At 44.0% G+C, this 20,780-nt stretch overlaps 1 protein-coding gene across 1 annotated transcript in view; it reads right to left on the bottom strand.

Annotated features, from left to right (window-relative positions):
* Positions 1-18,240, bottom strand: part of ZFPM2 (zinc finger protein, FOG family member 2) — a 220,449-nt gene extending 202,209 nt beyond the window's left edge. Inside the window, exon 1 of the mRNA XM_078868938.1 lies at positions 18,201-18,240. Coding sequence (XP_078725064.1) covers positions 18,201-18,240 — 40 coding nt within the window. The remainder of the gene's footprint in view (positions 1-18,200) is intronic.
* Between the last annotated feature and the right edge of the window lie 2,540 nt (positions 18,241-20,780).

A 20,780-nucleotide genomic window follows, 5' to 3' on the forward strand; every position in this document is an offset into this window, starting at 1 on the left:
GACAATAGTTGAAAGCGATTTGAAGCATGTTTTATTTTGGGGGGGGAGGGACAGAGCTTTGTGACATCATATTTAAAGGGGGGGGGGGGGGTCTGACTTTTTGTGACGCCGTGTGACGAAGGGGGAGGGGGGGGGGTCAAAAATCGTCCAAAATCGCGTGACGTCATTTATGGACGGCCCCTTAATGTTCTCGTGTGAAGACATCGTGACTATGACGTCATCGCAACTGCCCTGCAAAAGGCTTGGTCGGGAAAATCTTTGGTGGTGCGGGGTCGGCACTGCAAGTTGACAGGCGGGGGAGGGGGGGGGCTGTCTTATGCAAATTTACTCGGAACGGCGGCTTGCTATTGGCCATGGGATGGTGACAGCGCTTCGTGGGAGGTTGCTTGCATCGTCCAATGAGACGGCATCTCGTTGTGTCGGAAAAGCACCCCCAATTGATTCTATCTGAATTCAAAAATGAGAAAGCCACTTAAATAAGTCAATCGTTTATAGTACGATTTTTTAAACCACTTTCAAAAGGCAATTCACAGTTGTTATTGACCTTATTCAAATATGATACTGCTCATCGTTCACTCACACGGTATTGTAAAGTGAATTTCGAGGCAGATGCCACCTCAAATGCCCTATATAGAAGATCCGAAACTGAACATTCTCTATACTAAATAAGCTATAGCGGTGTAACATCACTGATTTTTACCTTTAAATATGCAAGCTATGCAATTTCAATCTGGATTGAAAACTGATTTCTTTAAAAGTATGTTTGTGTTTAGTTTGCTGTTCGTCCCGCGCCACCGCCGATGAGCACGTTTGGCTAAGTACGGTGCGAAAGAAGTTCAACATACATACGTAAAAATAGTTAAAGCAAGCCTGGGTATTCGACCGTATAATGCAAACACAGCTAAGGCAAAGACGAAAAAAATCAAATACAGACGACAGCATCCTTTGTATATAATTAGGCACAGAACCAGTCGGTTTATTAACACATGTTTCTATTTAAAAAAAATGTTAAATAAAAGTAACTGAGTGATGAGTTTATTTTTCTACAAGTAATGTGTTTTGTGTTGGGTTAGAGCGCCAGAGTTCAGATCCTGGTTACAGTTGACTCATCGTCATTATCATCGTAATCATCATCTCTAGGATCAGTAAAATAAACACCATCTGCTGAGGCTGAATCAATTTGTGCAAAGAAGTCAACAGTCGACGGCCTATGCGGAAGGCAGCTCACTGCCATAGAAACGCGTGATTTCAGCACTGGCTGAGGACCAGCAATTTTATCATTGAGTCTACGTTGGCATTCCTTCAAAACAAGAGACAATTAATCTCCATTGGCTGTTACCTGGTTAAATCAAGGACATTAAATGACACATACGTAGAGCAAATAATCAAAAAGCTAACAAAATGCACCGACAGTGCATTTCCATCTCATCACACCCTTATCACAACCATGTTTGTCCCACGAAACTGCATGCCAGATGGCCAATAGCATTAGATTTTCCTGGGAAAAGCAAAAAAAAAGACATTAAAACATTCAAGCTGGCACCATTTAAAATGTGGTAAATTTCACAGGGCCCAGCCTCTTGGAAGCATTGCTTTGGGGACAGCAAGACAGCCAGAAATTGCACGAAGCCACATTGCATGCACACACACATTGCATGATGCCACAGCGTTGTCTACCGAACACTGCGCTTTGTGCGAGATGTGCATTAATTTTGTACGCTAAACTGGGCTCAGCATGTCCACACGACTTTGCATATCGTGATCATGTGCAATGATGTAACGATAAGTGCCACGTTGTGGGAAGTCAATGCAAAGTGTCCTATGGAGAGGCCACATCTTGCTATGATTCCTGCAAAGGTTCCTGCCATGGTAATGTGGACTTTCCACGATTGGCGCAGGGCCACATCGCTATGCTCATAAGAGCGGGGAATTTGTTCTGAATTTAAATTTCAGTGAAAACTCAATAGTTTCATCAAAAACACCGTGGCCTTAAAAGGAAAATAGGCACGCTTAAAAGGAAAAGTATATAATAGGCACACCTCAATTCGAAGGCTGTATGTTTATTCCCGGCCATAGACTGACTTGGCCAATCATTCCTCATTGGTGGATAAAGTGAGAACCACTTTGTGGGAATTCGACAGTGGTTAGGACTATATGGTGCCTGTGATGGAATATGCCTGTGATGGAATATCCACTGCAGACCCAACAGCGATGATGAGCATTAACCCACACTCAATTGACTACAGGCACATTTTGACAACATACACACAGCTGCTATTGACTCCTTATTGTCCATGTCAACGTGCATTACGTCATAATTCACATTAGTCCAAGCCAGCCGAAAGGAATACAGACCAGGTTCAGATATATGGTGTGCTCGATGATAAATTAAACTTGGGTCACTAGGCATTGTATCACAGTGCATTCAATAACCATCAAATCACCACTCCGCATACACATGCACTTATCATATTCTGATGCACTATGATTTTCTTGATGTTATAATGTAAGTCAGTCTCTCTATCTCTGTCGGGCATGCTCTGACAATTCATCGTAATAGCCCAGAGCTACAATAGAATATGCTTTCTTGGGGCTTTTAGGCATATAGTACTGTGTATTTTGTTTTTTTTCTCTGGGTCCACTTAAAAATAATAATACTGTGATAATAATAATAATTGTATAGCCCTTTGTCAATCCACCGCTGGATGAAGGCTTCCCCGTGCCATACAAGCCACGAGGGCTGTTGTTTGACCATACTTCACTTAGCTGGTCAGTGTAGAGTGGGGGGGGGGGTTCAGAACCCAGGTCAGATGTCACCCGACAATGATGTCATCCATGGCTGGGTAATTGACCTCGGATCATTGGGTTCATAGCCCAGTGCGCTTAACAACTTTGCCACCCCTCACTCCTTTATACCCTCACTCCGTACTTAATTGGCATTGTTTTGTACAAAGGTGTGGCTCCCTAACACTTTACTGCCTCCGTCATGGATAAGTGTCGGGACAAAGTGCTGAAGCCAGCTCCACAAGGCTGCTCAAATCGCAGATATGGATGGTTTTAGAGTGAGGTACGTTTCTTTGAGTGCGCTGCGAGACCAAGAAAAGACATCACTGTGAAAGTAAAACAAAATCTATTTGCTGGAATGAGCAATGTATGGTGATCATCTCCAAGTGTCAAGCCCTGAGCACGTGGTGGAAAGTACACATTGCAACGGAAGAGAGGGTACACGCATTGTACGACCATTGTTCACGTTGCACGCGGTGGTACTTTGGTTCCATATGCACCCATAAATGCGATTGCCACCCGTAATTAATTTCAAGCGTGCTCTCGACGTCATGCCACGAGATGGAGGATGCGATGGGAAATTTCACAGAGCACCAGAGAACAGCTGCGGAAGATAATTTTCACAGAGCTTCTCGCAGAAAAATCCCAAAAGTGGCTTGTGTATCCTTTAAACAGGAGGAGGAGGTTCACTTTCCCATGCACTCTCCCATGAGATTGTCACAAAATACTTTTAATTCTCAAAGCTTGAATTTTGCCAAATTGAAAAACTACATTCAATGGGATTTGTTGTTGTTGTTGTTGTTGAGTAACTGTGTTGACCAGGCTGAGACCATAAATTCCCTAAACTTGAGAAAACCAATTTAATCACAGGCTCCTTTACAGATTTGAACCCACAATCTCAGCAGTGCTCGCTGAGTGATCTGACCTCTGAAGGCTCCCGGCACCACATGCACTCATGCATATTCATGAGAAAGTATGTTCCCTCGATGTCCGGTTGCGTATGTCACGCTCACATTCGGAGTGCATCGGCTGGGCGGCACTGGTCTCAGGGTGTTCGACTCATGGTCAAAAGGACACGAGTTCAACTCCTGGTCGGTGTTCTAGATTTGAAGCTTTCGTGACTGCAAGGATTCATACTCTTAGGTTTTTTCGGTAAAGTCACGTAGGTAAAAAATAAAAAAAATTAATTAAAATTATTACAAGTAAAATAAAAATCATGACGTTTCGGAGGCAACGCAAGCTTCCGTCTTCAGGTGGAACCGTCACAGCACGCTTGCTGTATCAAGTAAATGAGAAATTCCAAGAGACCCGACCTTGTATATATACTGGTTGGTCAACGTAACAAATCGGCTCTCCAGTTGCAAGCGGCAAACTGCGGTTGTCCCAAGGTGAGACCAGGCCCTGCCACGGGTAAAAGTGGAATTCCCCACGACTGAATCGGGGCAGCCACAGCTGGCTCGGAGGCAAGCTTTGCCCAAATCTCACTTGGGCATGGAGACTCTGTGATGACTCTGGGCAGTAGTACAAATGCCTCTGTTGCTGCTCCTATTGGTGTTGTATTTATTTTTTATTTTACTTTTCCGTCAGAGACCCCTTAATGTGTTGTTCGTGTGCCTGCCAAATGAACTGAACACATTTGAGCCCTTGAGGGATACGGAGCAAAAAAGAACCAGGCCAGGACTTAAGCCAACACAGCTCACCGCTCACTCAGTCACTCAGCCTCTGCCTCGCAAGGGCTCATTGCGTACAAGTCTCTAACTTCTGCCCAGCCCCCCTTGGGGGACGCGGCGAGCGTTCGGGAGCCTGACCGACAATAGGGGAGGCTCGCGGCATCTCGGCTGAGAGAGAGAGACACACATATGCAACTTCCTAAAAGATGTAGTGCTAGCAGAGGTGAGCTTTACAGCTGGCCTCAAATGCAATTATGCTAACATCTCCTAAACCCCAGTGAAGGTTAACTACCCTCCGATGCATATAATGTGCGCAGGCAAATGCTGTGTAACTAGAATACATTAAAATACGGGTGAATGTCTCTGCATGTGTAACAGACAGAAGGAGAATGTGTGTATTAGGGTATGCGTGCACGTATATATACATACGCGTGCGCGTGTGTGCGTGTGTGTGGCAGACAGATGGAGCATATGAGTGTGTGTGTGTGTGTTGCATGGGTAATGGCACAGTGTTTGGCAAACTGCGGTCTCATCCTGGGGACCTGCGTTCGATTACCGGCCATCCCACGTAACATCGGTTGATGTTTGAAACTCGAATGGACACCCTCGAGGCCACCGCAGCCAGGTGTCTGGTTTCTGCTACAATGCTCCCCGATGCGTTTTCAGTCTGCACCGCGTGTTGTTCGGCACGATGTCCGACGTCTTGCACCACGTTGCTGAAGCATTTGCAGCAACTGAACTCGGTTCGATGGACATCATGTCGGGGGGCAACGCGCAGTGCAAGCCAAAAGGCCACACTGGAGAACTCCCACCCACCCCCAACTCATTCTTATACTTAACGTCGGCAACGGGGAGTCAAAGGTGCATGGAAGCGCAGACTGTGTTGGCCACATCATCACCCATAATGTGGCGCTCGCGAACAGCACTCTCCACAACACTGCAGCGTATGTGGACGAACGCACGCGCGTCGCCGCGCTGTGTGTGCACGAGCACGTATGCTTGCGAGGTACGTGCGAGACGTCGTCAATGATTTGAGATCGCAATAATAAAACTAAATCCATAATGCGTAACAAAGGGGTTGATTTGGTTGCCAAATCTTGTGCAATCGTTATGTAGCAGTGTAAATGCATGACGTTACGTTTCAAAATCCTGTACCGGTTTTGTAAAATGCAGCACATGGCATTATTTGCATAGTTTATACCATGAAAACTTTTACAATCATTTCTATATGAACTAGCCTTTTTCCCGTCCAATGACGGGTGTATTGCAGTAAATCTGAAACTTGCAAGCGAAAAGCAGACCACGACGTGATATTCATTGCATCAATTCGTGTGCAATTTGTAAGGCCACGGTGACACAGACTTATTTAATTTTAAGGTTATAATCCCTTGATCATCTTGACGTCCTTTTTACTTCAATGTCTCAACAGCGTTACGGAGATCGCGTGACGTGAGGGTTCTGCCTTTGTCGTGAGGGTTGTAAGTTGACGCTAAGGAGGGGGGAGGAGGCGCCTCGGCCCCCCATGTGGAGTGACGTCACCTGCTCATGATTATTAATTTTTTTGGGGGGGGGTGTCCATTTGGAGGACATCACCTTATAATGATTATTAATGAGGGGGGCTGTTCCATGTGGAGTGACGTCACCTGCTCATGATTATTAATGAGGGGGCTGGTCAATGTGGAGTGACGTCACGAGCGTTAGGGACAGACATTCCTGGGTGATTATGGTGGGTATGCTAAAGTCGATGCACCGTAAAACAAGGGACATAGTATGTCACTTATTAGCACACGACAAGCTCCTTATCTCCTAATTGCAGCCTTAAGGCAGCAGTAGCATCTCTATGTTATTATGGCAGGGGTGAGGCTATCCATGGGGCAATCACTGCTGCTGTCGCTGTGTTGGTATACTTGTGTTATTGGCATCTTATTGGAACAAAACAAAAATCTTCCAGGCAGACTCATTGATACGTTAAATGAAATCACCAGTTTATCACGAAGGCTTTCACGACTAATATTGTCCATCAGAGGGTTTTGTTGGGTTAGATCACGTTAATGTGAATGTGTTGTTAAACCCGCCACCACCTGACACAGCTAAGTAGTAAGGTTCGTCACCTAAACAGAACATGCCAATTCGTTACCAGTACAGCACACCGGTGTGTTGGAGAGTAAACCCACAACATTTACAATTCGAGTACGACGTTTCGCCAGCAATGATGATGCTAGTTTAAATAACCAGTTGCAAAACACGCATTGATGGAATTGGTCACGCATCCCAATGCATGACCCTCATGAACAAGAGTCTTGGGTCTCAGTGAGGATTTACTGGTTAATGGGCATTGCAATATTAGTACTCATTATAGATATACAAAAATCGTACGTGTGAATCTCTCTGGGAATGATATAACCACAAAGCGTCAACAAGTACCACTAAGAGCATGGAATTAATTTATCCCAGAAGTTATTGCAAGGCACCACCTTATTCTCAGAGTAAAATAAATAAATATAATGGCAGGTAAAATGGGCTATATAACTACGCACGTATAATACACTTTACCAGTGCCAAAGGTTATTGATGTCATATAAAAAAGAAATTAAATCTAAATATATCTCAACGCGGACATTTATATGCAACGTATTATGTTCATTGCATTTCATCTCTTTGCGGATCGTTTCGAGAAAGCTGAACTTACACATTATGCTATCACAGCACTGGAGTTTTGACGCAGATATAATGTGCCCTCGCTTAAATATAAACAAGGAATCTGTGGCAGAGTAGTGACTGCACTGTGCTACGAATCCAAGGAACGGAGTTCAAAACACGGCCAATGCTAATATCAGTCCACGTTCACAAACCTGCGCTGTCTTCTTGGTTCTTTCGGTAAAGTCACGTAGGAGGGAGATAATAAAATAATAAAAATAAAACATAATACAATATTACAATTCTCACGACGTTTCGGCCACAACGCAAGCAGCCGTCATCAGGTGAAGAACACCCAGCTTAATTAAACGCTGCCAAGCTTGGTGGTGTTCATTCAGACGCTGTCTTTCCGACAGACCTGTTCTTCACCTGAGGACGGCTGCTTGCGTTGTGGCCGAAACGTCGTGAGAATTGTATTATTTTGTTATGTTTTATTTATTTTATTTTATTATCTCCCTTCTACGTGACTTTACCGAAAAAACCAAGAAGATTAATCCCTGCAGTCACGAATGCTTTAAATCGAAACCTGCACTGACCAGCTGAGTGAAGTACGCTCAAACAACCCCCGACATCGGCACATTATTAGAAAACCTCCGTCCAGCAGTTTGGATTTGACAAATGTCTGCATACTATCATTACTGTATAGACATGCATACATAATATGAATGCAGATATATAATATATGGTCAATTCCATGATAATGAAATTACAGCATGGTGCATTGAACCTAAATCACAAAATTAATGGCAGTAGAATTTGGACTTTCATAGCTTGTTAGTGTTCTTACACAGCAGGTTGTTCCAATATAGGGGTGGAACGACAGATAGATGTATCGATTAATACCGATTCTTGAGCTCACAATAGATTCCCTGTAGCATGGTTGTAAGAATAGCTTGTTTCATATTCAAATAAGTGTATTGCGTACGTGATGGATTAACGTCATCCTTGCAGCCACTAGAGGAACTCCCATTCACCGCGATCTGAAAAAAGAGAATTGACTTCACAATCGAAACGCGACCCTGAATCGTAACAATTTATTGAACTGCGATGGGGGCCAATCGTTACAGGCCTTGCGCGAAATATAAAGAGCTCATTCCAGTGCCGTTTGTTGCTTTGTAATGCCATTACCGTGGCATCTTCCACCCATTTGCGCGATCGTCGGCAAATAGAACATCCGAACTTTCCACGTTCCTATGGTCGGGGCCAGTCCATCCATGGACTGTCCTACGGTATAGATTGATATTCTCAGAAGGACCCAGGAGGTTTTATTCGAGAGTCCTTCCCCTTTGGAGCCGCACGCTCCTCCCGCAGTGCCGTTGCCAGCTTGCACGCAGACTATTGCACGCAGTCTATTGCACGCGCGCGTGCGTTTGCGCCGAACGTGCGGAGGAGGTAAGGGCTTCATACTCTTAGGTTTTTTTCGGTAAAGTCACGTAGGTAAAAAGTAAGTAAATAATAAAATAATGGAAATAATAATAGAAGTAAAATGATAAATCACGACGTTTCGGAGGCAACACGAGTCTCCGCGTCATCAAGTGTTGCCTCCGAAACGTCGTGATTTAGAATTGTATTTATTTAATTATTATTATTTTACTTCCATCGCTAGCCTATTATTTAACTATTTACTTATTTTCACCTACGTGACTTTACCGAAAAAAAAATAAGAGTATGAATCCTTGCAGTCACGAAAGCTTCAAATCTAGAGGTAAGGGCTGTTAGCGAGCACCCATTAAAGCTCGAGTGGGCACGCGAAATCGTGGTGGTGTGGCTGAAACCGTACACGCCGATGTTTGTAATTATGCCGTACCTCCGATGAGTACGGTTGGCTTCGTACGGTGCAAAATAAGTTCAACATATACATACACCAGACAGTGATTTGCAACGATGTCGACGCTACGCGTACACTGTTTGGTACAATGCATATGTACATATAAAACGCAGCATGTATATTTGCATACAAACACTAATCCTCAATTTACACATATTTCTCATTTTTTGTTACTGAACACAATGCACACTTGTTCGAACAAATAGTCGCTTGCAGAAGCTAAATCAATTATTTAATAAAGGACCCGTTTGTATTTCTTTACATTCTGCAATATTTGATTAATAATGTCGCACGCTATTTAAATAATGCAATACAAATGCATTCCTTACAGATTGATCCCTCGTTCATAAATGGCTACGATTTGTCATAACATTCACACTTGCACAAAAAAAATATAAAAGTGTGAACTGGCGAGGTGGTGCAGCGGTCGACCGAGCAGCACGCAAGTGGAAGGTTGCCAGTTCCACTCCTGGATGGCGGTTGACTCGGCCCATCATTCCCTTGGGGTGGGTAAAATGAGTTCCACAATGGCAGGAACTCCCGTGGAGAGACTCCATAGGAATGTGGAATTCCCTCTACTGCCTCGAGGGCTGTACGCACAGGAGGTGAGCAGCACCTCAATGCCCATTCAATCAGCATCAGAATCTTTATTTATGTTGGAGAAAGCCGATGAACTATGAAGCTCTTTTTCGCAGATTTCTAGTAAAGGGCAGAACGTTATTTAGACTTTTGCTTAAACATGCACGGGGCAGTTCTCATTTCCTGTGGCTGGGGTCAGCCATTGGTGGAAATTCCACATTGATATGGTGAGGAACGTTCTGTCCATATGGTGAGCACAAAGTAGCAATTCTTTTGTTGATCACAGACGTTTAATGAGCTAAGTCGTCCTAGGACTGAGATTTAAACTCGACACCACCCAGTGGGATAATTGTATGTCTGTGCATGCCGTATGTGAGAGAGCGGTGGCGCAGGAGTAAGGACACTGCGCCACAAGCTGGGTGACCCGAACCTATTTCCTGGCCATGGCTAACATCAGTGCAGAGTAACATTTGAGCCAGTCCATGGATCCCACGTCACCAACGCGCCCCAGCCTTGTGATGGTTTCTCTGACAACCACCGTGACCAAAAACTAAGCGGTGGAGGTCTTCATCCAGCAGTAGATCGACAAAAGGAGCTCCGAATCATTATGACGGTGATGTACATCCCGTTTGAATATGCAGCCAGGTATTACTAATTGTTCGAGCGTACGACACAAAATCGGAAGGTTTTAGCACTCTGAGATGCAGTTTGCATTTAAGTGCAAAATACATAAATACATCCACATCTTTATCCTTGAAGTTGAGATTTCCAATCATGGCCAGGGTTTGACTCAGCCCTGTGTCTCTTCGGAGGCAATACCAAACGAGTAGAAGTTCATGGGAAGTCAAAAGTGTTCATTCTTGGGCGTGATCGCGTCCCTCCCATGGGAATGTAGAATTCCCACGTCTGGCGCAGGGCCATCAATGACGTTGAGGACAGCCCCACGCAAGAAGATGATGCCATTGATTTCGTCTACAATGCACTGGTGATGTCTCGCAAGCAATTCTCCAGGAGTGAAGTTATCAAGATTCAATGCTCAGTTTGCAAAGGAGATGGGTGGGGGGGTAGCTTAAAGACAGTTATAATACCAAACAAAAGAAATACAAAGATCCCCTGTATAGACTTAACAGGCTGTTGGAGCAAGTGCTGTTAGCGAGCACATATGAAGGCCGGCACGGCGCACGAGGGGGTGGGTGGCCAGCACCACGCCTGACTGCCTTTATCTCCAAAGTGGCGATGTTTTTACACACCTTACCAGCTACTCATTTGAGGCTGAGTTGACCTACGGGAGGCCCATAACCGGTCCAGATATTCATTACTGGTTTTGGCTGCGAGCGGGAATTGAACGCAGGTCGTCAGGTTCGTAGCGCAGCGCGCTAACTGCTACTCTACCGCTTATCATACTCATACGCAGCAACAACAGCTCCCATTCTTCGATAATTTATTCAGACGTCAACACAGCCCTTGTGCCAGGCTAGGTGCATATTGAGGCCACATTGAGTATCGAAGGCTCGCTGGCAGGAAGTCACGGGGCAAACCCAGGCGTTGCGGGATAACTGACTGAGATCTCACACACACACGTACAAAGACAAAGACCCCCCGTATAGCCTTAACAAACTGTTGGGGCAAGTGCTGTTAGCGAGCACCTATGAAGGCCGGTACGACACACGAGAGGGTGGGTGGCCAGCACCACGTCCGGCCGTCTTTGTCTCCCCAGTGACGTTATTTAAACACCGCGCCAGGTACTAATTTGAGGTTGAGTCGACCTAGGGGAGGCCCAGGACAGGTTCAGATAATCGTCACTGATGGTGTTGGCCGGGTCGCCAGGTTCGTAGCGCAGCGCGCTAACCGCAACACCACCGCTCCCCACAACACACACTCGCAGATGCTCAAAAAGCCACATTTGGTCAAATTGGAGCCGGCTTTGGGTGAGCATCAGAGCATTCCGCCGTGTTCGGAGTTGGTCAGAGGGGGGTGGGGAGGGGGCGTAAGCAGAGCTGGGGAGGCTAAGGGGGGGGGGGGGCACTTGGGCTGATCTATCAGGGGCACACAGATGGCACCGGCGAGATGGAACGATGCGAAGCCTGGCACGGGGATGCCCGCCAGATTTTGCCCCATCTCCTATCCTCCGCACGATCTGCTGATGTATCACGCCAGCGAGTAGCATCCCATAATTGCCCACACCCCTTCGGCCGTCTTAACCCTGCGCTCGCCACCGTGAAAACCTCCAGTGCCCGTCGCGGCCCGCTCCGGGAGTTGCGGCCGTGAAGTCAGAGTGGGTATGGGGGGGGGTATGGGGGTTTCTCTAATTTTTTGTAACCGACCAGTGCTCACCACGCCCGTTGCGAATTAAACAGTGGTCGGTCAGATATCCCATTTAATTTATAACTCGAAGCGGCACCTTTTCACGACACCTTAACCGAGCCTTCGCAACAACAACAAAAAACACCTCCGCCCCATCCCTCTCCGAGCCAGCTCGCAAGCGAATGCCGAGACGCCTCGGATTGGAAAAGTGAGGAATGTATTGTGCACGAAATGCTGGCGGTGGAATGCGTCACAGTTACAATAATCACACCAGCAATGGCAGGTACCGGTACGCGTGCATCATTATCCCGTTGTCACGAATGCAATGGGATTTCCATTACATTACTTAGAAATCACCCATTCGGTTATGTTTTAAGATTACCTTTCATTAAAACAGACGAATGCCTACATTAAAAAAGAGTAAATATTTTTTTCATCGGCTTACAGAGGTGAATCACTCAAGGCTCACTATTTATACAGCAGTGCAGTTGTTTCCAAGGTTAAATCAAACTGGTACAAGTTAATTTGAAGAATCTGCGAATAAAGGTAACAATGAATGCGATTACTTAGAAATTGTCAAATGTGGGATGATGTTGTTACTCCACGCAACTTCGAGTAATCAGCAATCGGAGAGTAATTGCAAAGAAAACCCTCTGAACGCCGCGTGGAGGCGAGTTGGCTGCTGTGCCAGCCTATGCATTATTAAACTGTTAGTATCACCTCGACAATTTCCAACCTGCACACCTGATAACAAAGCATTGCAAAGAGCTAATCTAAAAAGTTAATTTACACCCAGCTAGGCATAGATTTGTGTTTGTTTTTACTTTCATCGGGCTCTACAAGATTAACGTCAGCAGCAGGCGACTTGCTCTCGTGACAGCCTGTCCATCATAGCCGTGCTCCGGGCGACTTCGAAAAAGGGTCAACTTTGCGAACAACTGGAAGCTCATTTTTTCAGGATCTAAATGAGCGAAAGATCAAAGGGGGGGATATTTAATGCATGTTGTATGCAAATTCATCAAATGTGCATCTGTGTGCATGTTTGCAAGCGTCTGTTCCTGTAGGAATGAATAGAAACGGTGAAAGGTCTCACACACGGACGTTTTGAGAGCACGAACGACTGTGAAAAGGTCGCAGAGGTCGAGCAATTATATTTGTAGCATCATCTCAAGTGTTTTGAAAAATGTTAAAATATTTGTCGAAGAATACGACATTTACCGAAATTAATTATTAAAGGGAAGCTCTTTGTACCCCCTTAACATCACAATTTGAAGTTAATTAATTGTAATTTCATAAGCTACTTGTTTTCAAAGACAGTGAAGTTTTTACCCTCCCGGGATGAACTTTCCCTCGCCTAAAAAACTGCAGACGAAAAACCAATAATAACCATTACGTGTTTGCATTATTTGTTCCAGACATCATACAACCCTACAGCAATTTAAAAACTTTGGAGTGTGATACTATCATGAAATTTTATACCATGGCACAACACATAGATGACAATTGCAACTTTAAATTCACTTATTTTATTTCATTACAGAAACGGAGAACCATGGTATGAGATTTCTCAACGTGCTTAATGTATATTACGAATACACTGTGTATCATGCACGCCCTTTTCACTTCCTACATCTCACCTTTGGGGATATGTGCTGATGGTGTCTCTCCCGGTAGCAAGACGCCAAATGCTATGTGAAATTATATCATTTAAATGCTTTATTTGCCCTTACAAAAGGGCAATATTGCCATTTCGGTACAACTTATTCCGCCGGTTGGCTACTTATCACTAAGCATGGCGTAAGAGGAAAACGCAATTGCTATCTCGACGTAAATATGGACAAACATTTTCCAGAAATAACAAAAAAAGCAAAACCAATAATAACAAAATCGCTCAATACAATTTTATCCCATTAACATTTGAATGTGTTTGGATTTTGTTTTATTCTCATAAATAATGTTTGGGGCTTTTAAAATGGAAGTATTGTCATATTTAACACGCTAAATAAAGCAATATTGTACACACACAAAATAAAATTGGCACAATAATGTTGCCCACTACAGTAATGGCATTTCCCCCCATTTATGAAAATGTTCCAAACATCCACTTGAAAGCTTTTTCGAATGATAATTATTTACTTTAACCATTAAGCTGGAATGCATGGCCGATTTGTAAAAGTATATTTTCCGTCTGGACATTGCACTGGCAAAGTGTCATCTGCCATAACAAAGAGACGATGTCTCAATGTGCTTAGGGGATACATGATGATCAATTTCTATGGCAACTCCTCATTAAAACGAAATAACTATGCGTCCTTTACATACATATTACACCGTCCTATCCTCTACCTCGGGAAAAAAAATGTCAAGTAGGTACGTAACGTATGAAGAAAACAATCTTTGTAATTCCGTAGATGCATTCACGTAAATTCAGACGTATGTCTTGAAACCAAAGAGTATGTGACTATTGAACAGGGCCACTGTGGAACAAAACTGCTATTTAAAAAAAAGACGTCATATCCACTCACTCTGTATATAGTTAACGGTGATTTCTTGAGCCCTCTTACATTTTATATAAAGTGATTGCGATAAAAATAAAAATCACGAACATATAAATGCATATGCACTCCTTACTCGGATGAGAAAATGGTAGACGGTTAAGGAGAGCCGGCGGGGATTGCGTTGGGTTTGCACTCACACACCAACAGCCTCCTACATTTCACTGTGTTCTTGTAGCCTTTAAAAATATGCCCTCGTCTAAGTTTAAAAATGCGCGAAAGTGCGATTATGATGATGACAATACTCTCTCTCTCTCTGCGGTGCGTCCTTTTGTGCACGTCCCTTGTGTGCAATTAACAATCGCGCCTTCTGAAACGCGCTGTGCCCGAGTCAGAGTCTCGACTCTTGACAACTCTCTCGAAGTTGCCGGAACATTCGGTGCGATGAGCGGCGCTTCGAACGCTCTCATTAAGTCACACGCCTGAGCAATGTTCACGTCCCCACGAACATGGGTCACCGCATGATGGCTGCATCTAAGCGCAATGCAACTGTTGGAGTGACACGGGCTAGAACCCGGCTGAATATCTATACACATTGGCAAATTACTAAAGGTGGACTAAGATCAAACTACTGACGAAATAAAGAAGTGAACAACAGCAGAATAGAGTGCTTTTAGAAGGCTGGAATTAATAATGAACATCAGTAAACTACAGCGCCCGAAGGTGATACGTTTCAATCACTGCACACTGCCATTTGATGGCATCTGAATACGAACTGTGCACGCTGACAAAGAAGGCGTTAGAAAATCGAGAAAGTGGAAAGGCATGGAGAGATGCACTCTTGAAATTACTCCGACAGACAGAGAAAAACACAGATTCCGAGAACGAATGCAAAATCGCAGACATCGCGTTGGCTGTATTGACGTGGTTAAGAATGGTAAGGGTGCTTGGGAAGGACACGGCTACTGAAGAGATGAAAGTCGACGGACAAGGCCAGCAATGGAATGGTAGCTGAACGAGAGAATGCACCCGAGAAGACGACCACGTGGGCAGATAGAGCAACGCGATCAGTTTAAGTGCAGGAGTGCAACAGTTTCCAGATTCGCACGGCCGTGGAGTGGTCATGACAATAATAGGGAGTCTCTTATCCATTAATGGTTAGACCATGGATTCTGATGATGATGATGGACACCACAACACCTTTGCAAACGCAATCTCCAAAAGCGCACAGCGGCTACTTTGATCAGTTCTGGCTGTGGCTCGGTATGCTTTAACAAACAACACTGCTCTATTTATTGGCCTCATTCCACTGATTCTATGAAGTAAAAGTTTGCCACACAATCGTTCACAGTACAATGCGTCATTATAATCCCACTACAAACCAATGCGTTCGTAGCGATATTCATTCTTGACGACTCACAGGCGTAAAACTTTACATCAACAACAGGGTTCGAGATGGAAGCATTCGTATACAAGGCATATGTTTTCTGTAAATGACAGATAGTATATACATAGCTACGTTTTTGCATTTTTTATGGTATTATTCTCCAACAATTAAAATGGGTATTGCATGTTCTATCATGTATTGAAATATTCCGATACATGTCCTTGGACAGTTGTCAACATGCGCATTCTGGAGCCAGTGTTAACAAAGTAAAGCGTCAAATTGCCCATTCATTTGTTTGTGTGTATGTGGCATTATTATCAAAGCCCACGTCTATTGCGATGTATAAGTTCTAGACCCTGTGGCATCGTTTCTAAGAGCAGCGGACACCATGTGCCAAAATACTAACCCAAATTCCAATAAAAAATGGCAAATAATAAAATTTCCATTATGTAACCGGTTATAGCATTTTGGTCAATGATGTTTTGTTGACATTCTAATACGTGCATCTATAAACCACGTAAATATGATTAGCCACGTGAACACTAGCTAATTTTGTGTGCATCACAAATACAAATAATTATGTTATATATTTTTTTCATTACCACAAATTGCACGTGTTTGAATTGCGTGCACATGCGGCACGAACATGAAACGGTGAGGAAATGTATATATTCTAAATTGAGGGTTGTGATTACTCACCACCAGCTAAACAAGACATTCAATTAAAAGCGGTGAAATTATACCGTACGATTATCATTTCATTCAACCTTATCTGCAAACACCAGCCTGCCACATACAGCAACACTGTACCCTTAATCATTAAGCCTTAATGCAACCGCACTTATATTCATTAAATAATACGAGTGTTAAACGTACGCCTTCTAATTAAAATAGACGCGTAATATGCGATGTGTTTACCAGTGGAAATGGAACAACCACTGGCTGCGATTTTAGTTGCGAGCAAAGCCATAATTGTGTTTTCAATCTCGGGGTACTTTAAACACATTTCCTTTGGAAAGATTGTCTCGCATTGTGTGCATACTTCATACGTGTTTTGTTTTGTACACACGACGTGAATCAATACGTACAACCTGTAAGCTACGGGTTTGACATCTCAGGTGACAATCCACGCAAATTTAACAAAACACACGGTCGGTTTATCTATTTCATGCATGTCGGCATTTAAACCTCGATACTACACACGCTGCTCGTTTGGGACCATTGCATTTTCATTTAATTATCCTACAGATTTTAATTAAAACAAATGCCTTACATTAAGTTGCGCGTCTTATCGCCTAGTATTAGCTGCTACTCTACTTTAAGATAATCAACCTCCCGGGGAACATTGCATTACAGTATTTGCATATGATAATAATTGATTGTGTAATCCCATTTCATTTCAATACACTGACACAGCTTGTGAGTTTGGAGGCAACCAATGCACGTGACAGATGAATCGCGAAGTGCTTCCTGTGAACTGTGTAGAATTCCAGGTATGTAGCGTATGTAATAGGTGTGTGTGGAGGTGTGTGTGGAGGTGCGTCTCATCCTACTTGGCGACACACACCTGTAATGTTTCACAGTCAATGTAAACTCTCAGCTTTGCTTTAAATGGCACTTTGATTAAATAAAGGCGTATCTCATCGACGTGAAAAGTACTTTATCAGCACACGCATACAACTGGAGTGATCTCTATGCAGTTTACACATCCACAAAAGTAAATATACATTTAGCACGTGCGCTTGTGTGTATATATATGGCAGCCATTAGAGATACAACATATGGAGGTACAGGACTGTGACTTGTATGCTGTGGTTGCCTAAGTGATTGTATGTGTGTGTATATATAGTTATTTCATTTTGCTTCTGCACATCATCTATAAACAGCCCAAACATACACATAACCCCCGGCTAATTAATAGAACATTGGCACAGATGCACGCACAGACTAAGATCACCGACTAGCATACACATAGGCCACGTTTTAATTGCATAATTGAACAACAATGAACTTACATGAGCGAATGCAGACAGGCGATGACACACGAAGACATATGCAAACGCACAATTAAACCGGTCGAGATACACGCGTATAAAATCACGCACCAACAGTGCAGACACACACACACAGACGCTGTATTTACATACACACACGCGTACAAGGCATGTAATGTAACACTGTTGTGGATGTCTTGACAGCGTCCTGCGGAAACGAAACCTTGCAATAATACAATCCTTTGTAATTACTCAACAGCATTGCCCTTCTGCAATGTCAGTATGTGTGAATGCGTGTTTGCAGTTATCCACGCATTTCAGGCAAATGATAGTTCAGAGACCACGCATAGATACAATGCAACGTGAGATGCCCACTGTTCCACTGCGCACACGATTACAATACTTAGCTACGTTCTACTAAGTGGCGTGTCTGTGTGTGTCTGTGCGCGTGTGCCTACTTACGTTTGATTTGACGTGGGTTTCGCTGCTTCCGCCTGGACATGTTTAGAGACTGGGAGATTTAGGATTCTTTACGAGATACGGAGAAACTGAGCGAAAACAGAGAGCAAGAGACGAACAGACGCAAAGAAAGCAGAGACAGACGCGCGCACAGCGAAAGATACACACGACAAAGACACACACACACAAGGAAGGAGAACACGGACACGGGCACAAAGACACAGACAGAAGCTCCTGACACCTATAAACAATTGGTAGACCACGGCAGAAAGACGCCAACAGCGGTGCCAAGAGCAGCAGCAGTGGCAGCAGCAGCAGCAGAATCTTGCCGGAGCAGTGGTTGACACCGCTCTCGCTCGCAATGAATGGGTGACGGGGGAGTGGTGATGGGGGGAGGGAGGTGGGATGCACACTGAGGAGGAGGAGAGAGGGAGATGGGGTAGCCGTGCTGAGATGGGAGGGGGATACTGTGGATCCAGACTCTTTGCCTGCGTTACAGTTTCAAATGCACGTGTGTGGAGGCGTACTGCAGATAAGTGGTGGGTTCGTGTAATTATATGCACCGAAAGCTGCGTATTAAGTGCACAGGTGCATGCGCTTATGTACCCTACATAGGGATGGGATGATGTGTATGTACGAGTGTTCAGTGTGTGTGTGTGTTTGTATAGGTGTGGTGGGGGGCGCATATGTGTGTTGACTGTTGAGCATAGGTGCGATTGATATTCGAGTATGTATTCGCTGATGATGTATTTGCTGTTTTCGAGTAGATGTGCGAGGTATGTGTGGACGTTTAGTATTCTGTGAGTGCGTATGGTTCATATGCATGGATCAATGTACATATATAACGTACATGCGTAGTTACTACAATAATGCACAGCTCTGTCTCTATCCACTGCTGGATGGAGACTTTCCCCACCCCGCGTCGGCCTTGGGACGGGTTGTTTGACCATACTTCACCACGCTGGTCAATGCCAGTGGGTGAAAGGTCTCGACCGGTTCGGATATCACTTGCCACTGACGATAGCCGTGCACCGGGAATGGAACTCATCAAGGGTTCCGATTTCATCATCACTGCACCACCGCTCCTAATCACTGCACCACCGCTCATGCCGCCTCCACATGGAGAGATCAGTGATGTTAACTGTGATACTATCTGGGTAAGTTCAGCTTGTGTGTGTATAATTGAATGGTAATTATATGCAACGTATACATTAAATCTATGTATGTATCGGTACGGGTCCGGTATATGTGTGTGTGTAGGAGCAGAGGGTAGGAATCTGAAGATCGATATTTGTCTTTTTAAAGCAACCGAACAAGCTTCGATCCTTCATCCAGCAGTTGATCAAGAAAAGGCAGGAATATATTGTTTAATAAGCGCTTAAATGCAACTGCGTATGTAATATGTATGAGTAGGGTACGTGTATGTTCATGTGACTAAGTGTCACTTAGGTTTATTGCAGGTAGGTGGATTATGTATTTTGCACTACTTTATGCCGTGCGTCTGTCGTGGAAATTCCACATTCCCATGGCAAAGGGGAGTATTTCAATCAGACTGGTGTTGATACATGTCTTACTATATATGTCCTATATCTTTATATTGCATCAAACAAATTGTTTTTTATATGTACAGATGGCATTGTTTTGGTGATCCTCCAAAACTGGGCTTGATATTTTAAATCTCTTGAATATGCAGTACTGCCATTAAATTGCATCTCTATTCTATGTCCGAGTTATTGCAGATATCGTAAGTGAGGAGGAGGGATTGATATTGAATTGACGAAGGTTATAGATCATATTTGAATATTATATACTTACGATTTAACCCAAAAAAACTATATTATGGATGATATTGGTCGCGAAAGCCGACGTGTTAAACTGATTACATACTTTACTAAATACTATAATCCATTATTTTAAACATGTTTTTTTTCACCGGCTACATTATTTCATTATTTGCAGTTTAACTTCAGCAGATTATAATAACAACTTAATATAATTCGGAATAATGTTTTCATTTGTGCTGTTCACGCGTAAATACGTTTTGTAAATTTACACAATACGGGTATTTAGAAAACAAATCCTTCGTTTCAGTTGAAAGCTAGGATTAATTTCTTCATTTCATTCAATAAAAAAACACATGACATTTGTTCAATACATCATTGTGTAAAACGTACAGTCCTTTATAAATACAATGGTGGACGAAATACCCTCTACGCCATGCCAGGCGTTGACCATACTTCACCACACTGATCAGTACGAGAATGGTGACATGATTGCAAGTCTGGTGCGATGTGCAAACATCGCCACTAGGGGAGACAAAGGCGGCCGAGCGTGGTGCTGTGTCCACCCCACCCCCACCGTTTCCGTGTCCCCGTGCCGTGCTCGCAAACAGCACTTGTCCTTGCAATCCGGCGACACGAGGAATCTTTATCCCTTCTTGGCGGGAGGGAGGGGTGGTGTTAGGGGGGGGGTGGGAGGAGGTCCAGGAACGGTCCGGATGCAATGAGACAAGGACCCCGCGGTCGACAATCGAACTCAGGTCCCGCCAGGTTCAAAGCGCAGTCCCATCAGCTACTCTGCCAC

Source organism: Lampetra fluviatilis, chromosome 26 (assembly GCF_964198595.1).
Source record: "Lampetra fluviatilis chromosome 26, kcLamFluv1.1, whole genome shotgun sequence".
Classification (NCBI taxonomy): domain Eukaryota; kingdom Metazoa; phylum Chordata; class Hyperoartia; order Petromyzontiformes; family Petromyzontidae; genus Lampetra; species Lampetra fluviatilis.